The sequence below is a fragment of the Panicum virgatum genome, chromosome 3N (genome assembly GCF_016808335.1).
Source record: "Panicum virgatum strain AP13 chromosome 3N, P.virgatum_v5, whole genome shotgun sequence".
NCBI classification, from domain to species: Eukaryota; Viridiplantae; Streptophyta; class Magnoliopsida; order Poales; family Poaceae; genus Panicum; species Panicum virgatum.
Genome location: NC_053147.1, coordinates 36204366 through 36208689, shown reverse-complemented (window position 1 = coordinate 36208689; position 4324 = coordinate 36204366). Strand labels below are relative to the sequence as shown.

At 43.7% G+C, this 4324-nt stretch overlaps 1 protein-coding gene across 1 annotated transcript; it reads right to left on the bottom strand.

The window, feature by feature from the left end:
- Positions 1–2354: 2354 nt before the first annotated feature.
- Positions 2355–4093, bottom strand: LOC120668138 (O-methyltransferase ZRP4-like). Its single transcript, XM_039948063.1, has 2 exons — positions 3283–4093; positions 2355–3045 (listed from the first exon to the last, which is right to left on the bottom strand). The coding sequence occupies exons 1-2, from the start codon at positions 4066–4068 to the stop codon at positions 2746–2748; spliced, it is 1086 nt and encodes a 361-aa protein (XP_039803997.1). The 5' UTR covers positions 4069–4093; the 3' UTR covers positions 2355–2745.
- Positions 4094–4324: the final 231 nt, after the last annotated feature.

Here is a 4324-nt window from a genome sequence, read left to right as displayed (position 1 = left end):
GACATCTAACTTCGAGTGAATCATTGTAGAGCTTTTCATAAGCTCTGGGGCTGCAGCAGTTGCACCATAAGGAAGGTCATCAAGGTCTAGTTGCTCAAGGACATACTCTTTTTTCTCATCGATATGAACGATTCTCAAGTTGTGATACCAATTAATAAAGTTTGCCCCCATTGAGCTTTTCTTTTTTCAAGAATGGATCGAAAGTTGGAAGCGGATTTGTTACTAGCATCCATGATCTAGAAGACAAAATAAATATGCAAAGTTTTAGCACTAAGTTTATGTAATATTTCTATTAACAAATTTAATAATAGACATTCCCACTGTATAAACATCATCTTTCCTCTAAAACAAAGCATATAGGGGACCAAGATCCATATTCCTAAATTCCTTATGAGCTTTGGCTTCAGTAAAATCCATATGTTTCAGTCTAATTTCATAAGCAAGCTAAATAAAGAAAAAAAGAGTAATATCCACGCCAACGAGGCAACGAAACAAGAATTAGCAAGCAATTTGTCTGAAATGGTACAAACTTTATAGCAAATCATTGCTGACCCAACTCCCCTGCCACACGGATTCTCACTCATAGCCTTGAGGAATAAAGGACCCATTCCTATGTTACAAGGAACTCAATCTATGTCAACTCCTACAAGCTGCTATCACTAGTGGTAACCGAGTCTCGTGTGTCCCTTTGATGCCATGGACATCAGCCCGCCACTTTCATCAAACAAGAGGTTGTTCACAATGGGGAGAGGAGGGCAGAACGGCAGAGGGCGAACATACTTTCAGTTTATCTCAAATTATGCATGCCCTGTTTCTCTTCAACTTGCTTGTGCTCTTTATTTCGTGCCTGGCCCTATAAGCATTCATGGATTAATTATTTTTAGATCATTTTAGTTTAGTAATCCTTGCAAATTGTTCGATATATAGACGCCATGGGTTCCGACCATGCAGAGTTTATTTTGGGGTCCAACTCACAAACCCCTTCAAGTCTCTTTCTCCGTGTAAAATGATTTTAGTTATTGTTTATCTAAAGTACCTAGCGCAGATTGAACTATATGTTGCTTCATCTAGCATTCCTTAGCATTTTATCTTGTTATACATGATGAGTATAATTTGTCTTTACTTTTCTTCCATCCTTCCTCCAACTTTTCCACTAGTCCTCATGGGGAACATGGTTTCAAGGATGTTGAGCAATAACGAAAATACGTGAAGTGCTTTTTTTTTAAAAAAATATGGCCCTCCAGCTAAAAAATCCTCGTACTTGAACTTAAGTATATAAAATAATTATGTTTGCCGACATCTACTGGTCTGAGCTCCCGGTGGAGGACGTCTTTCACCTCCAATGGTCGCCGCCATGGGGCTTGCCTCCGATTACTATCCTCTATATGGAATCTGCTGGGCGCCCTTTGGGCATGCTGGTGGAGCTGCCGGGTTGACGGTCGACGTGCTTTGCTTGTTGGTGTGCAGGTTCTTGGGCAAAAACCTAGCTTGGTCCTCCAATGCCAATGATGACGGTACCATGGGCATCGTTTTCTTTCTTGAAGGCGTTACTGTGAGGACCCCAACTTACACGGACAGATCAAGGTGAAAACCAATGAACCGACACATCGGCTCGGGCAGCAGTAGCATCTTTAGGTTGCTCTCTTTTTTGAGGCATCGTCTTGGAGTCCTTGATGGCGACACCTCGATCAGATTGGAGCATCGGTGGTGGCTGATCTGTTTGCATAGTAGAGATCGACTTAGTGTAGTTTCAAGATCACAGGGTGACCGGACGGCGCAGGACCATTAACGATCTTTATATTAAGAGTTTCTTTTACCGTGAGGACCTCAACTTACTCGGATAGATCAAGGTGAAAACCAATGAACCGACGCACCGGCACGGGCAGCAGTTGCATCTTGAGGTTGCTCTCTTTTTGAGGCGTCGTCTTGGAGTCCTTGATGGCGACACCTCGATCAGCGTGGAGCACCGGCGGTGGCTGATCTGTTTGCATTGTAGAGATCGACTTATTGCAGTTTCAAGATCACAGGGTGACCGGACGGCGCATGACCATTAACGATTCTTACATTAAGAGTTTCTAAGAAAATGATTAATGTGAGATTTTATTACTGCATGAAGACCAAAGCAAGGTTGAAAGTAGGATGTAAAAGTTCGAAACTTAGTCTTTCATTCTTTCTTTTCTTTTTTCTTCTTTTCTTGTCTTTTATTTGTGTACCTCGGTTGGAGGGTTGTAGTTAAGTACTCGTGTAAACTTCTGGCTTTGTCACCAAATATGTTCTTTTGTGGTCTTGAACATTCACATGTGAATGTTCAAGACCGGGTCTTTCCCTTAATCTAAAAGAATATAAAATAATCATTTTAGAAATCATAAGGCTTAAACTCTTGCAACCTTGATGATGAGGCTAAAATACAATAAGGTACATTCTCTGTACAAAATGCACCCAACCTGTAGTTGCAACCGACAGACTACATCGATTGCAACTGGGAGAATAGACCAATTGCAACTGACGGAACTGATTTCAACTGGGCACGAACCAGTTGCAACTCAGTCTGACCCGCTGCAACTCAAACCTACCCGATTGCAACTAGATATAATCCAGTTGCAACTAGTACTATCATAGTTGCAACTTAGAGGGTGGGTGCGTTCTTTATACAAAACACACCCGCGCGCAAGCTTGAGGCAAACATGCTCAGTTGGCCAGCTTACAAATTCACTCCAATGTGTAGTATTTATCTGTTTGTTAACTTTACGGGTAGACCTCAATGATAGATCGAACACCAAGAACTGGTATAATATTGTAGTGAGTGAAGCCAGCTTCTAAAATTATGTTTCTCCACTCTTGCTCGTCTCGCTCAATGCCATTGGCAACCATAATGAAAAGGTCATACAAAACTTGTGTCTCTCTATGCTTTGGAGTTGAACACCCTGCACCAACCACGGCATCTACTATTATCACTTTTCCACCCGCATCACGAGTAGGTATAGCTTTCTTACGGTTCTTCAATATTGTAATACACTCGGAGTCACGCCAGTCATGCATAACCCACTGAAATAAGCAAGAAGAAAATGGATGTTAAGAAAATATGCTATCAGCATAAATACTGAACATTGAAAGTGAGATTATTCATTACTTTTGGTCCTTGAAAGTTGCCAAGAGGTAATTAAAGTTTTATTTTTTAGCATTTCAATCATACTACCAAGAGATACCACTTACTGTAATCTAGAACGTATGAAAAAACTAGTGCATCAGCTACCCAATTTTTGCATGTCTCACATGTTGTACCTTAAGGAAGACGGCTTTTGCTGGTGGAATGCTCTCAAACATATCGCCGGCAATGTACTTCAGACCGGTATCAGCTGGAGCACTAGCTACGACGTGTTGCAGATCCAGCACGCTGCAATCAATGTGCGGGAACGCCTTTTTGATGGCCAGGGCCGCTGCACCATGCCCTCCGGCAACATCGATCAGGGAGCTTATCCCCTGGAAGACGTGGCCACACTCTTTGATAGCAATATCCATGAGGAAGCGGCTGTCTGCGAACATTCCCGCGTTGAAGAGCGAGCTGAAGGTTGCATCATGAATGATCACGTCCCACACGGCCTTCCCATGCGCCATCTCGAAGAGGGCCATGTCTGGCAGCTCGTGCTCGAGCCAAGTGCCAAGACCGAGGAATGGTGACACAAACATGTTATGGAGGATCACGCTTAGCGTGGGAGTTAAGTTCTGTGACGAACCGATCAGAAGTCGGGACGCCGGAGTCAGACCATAGACGCGATCTGCATCCTCGGCTGGGTTCATGGCGACGCTGAAGATACCAGTGACGGTGAGGACACGCATGAGGCGACGTAGACAGGGTAGCTTGGAGGGGTGGAGCTTAGCCACACTAGCTATCTGGGTGAGGGTGGCCGTTCCACCATGGTGGTGGATGGCATCGGCAATATGGAGCTCAAGTGCGCACTTGAGGGCCATGGACTTGATGAACGCAAAGGTGTTGTGCCAGAGGTCGAGCTGAGCATCGAGCAAGGCCTGCTGACCAGCGCTGCTGTGTTGCTCCTGAATGGACTCCATGGTGCAATGCTTCAGCTTTGCTTAATTTGGTACGGCTTTGTTGGTGATATAGAAGGCCATTGACACCAAATCTCTATATATAGGGACTTATGGTGGTTCACAGTGCCTATGAACTCTACTTGCTTCCACTACTACAAAAGCGATTTGTAGCAACGCCTCCAATTTTTTTAGGAATGGACCAAAATTTGACCCGTTGTTACAAATAGAACGGAATTATTGTATGAACAGACCACCCCTTAAAATACATTTTCAGGGA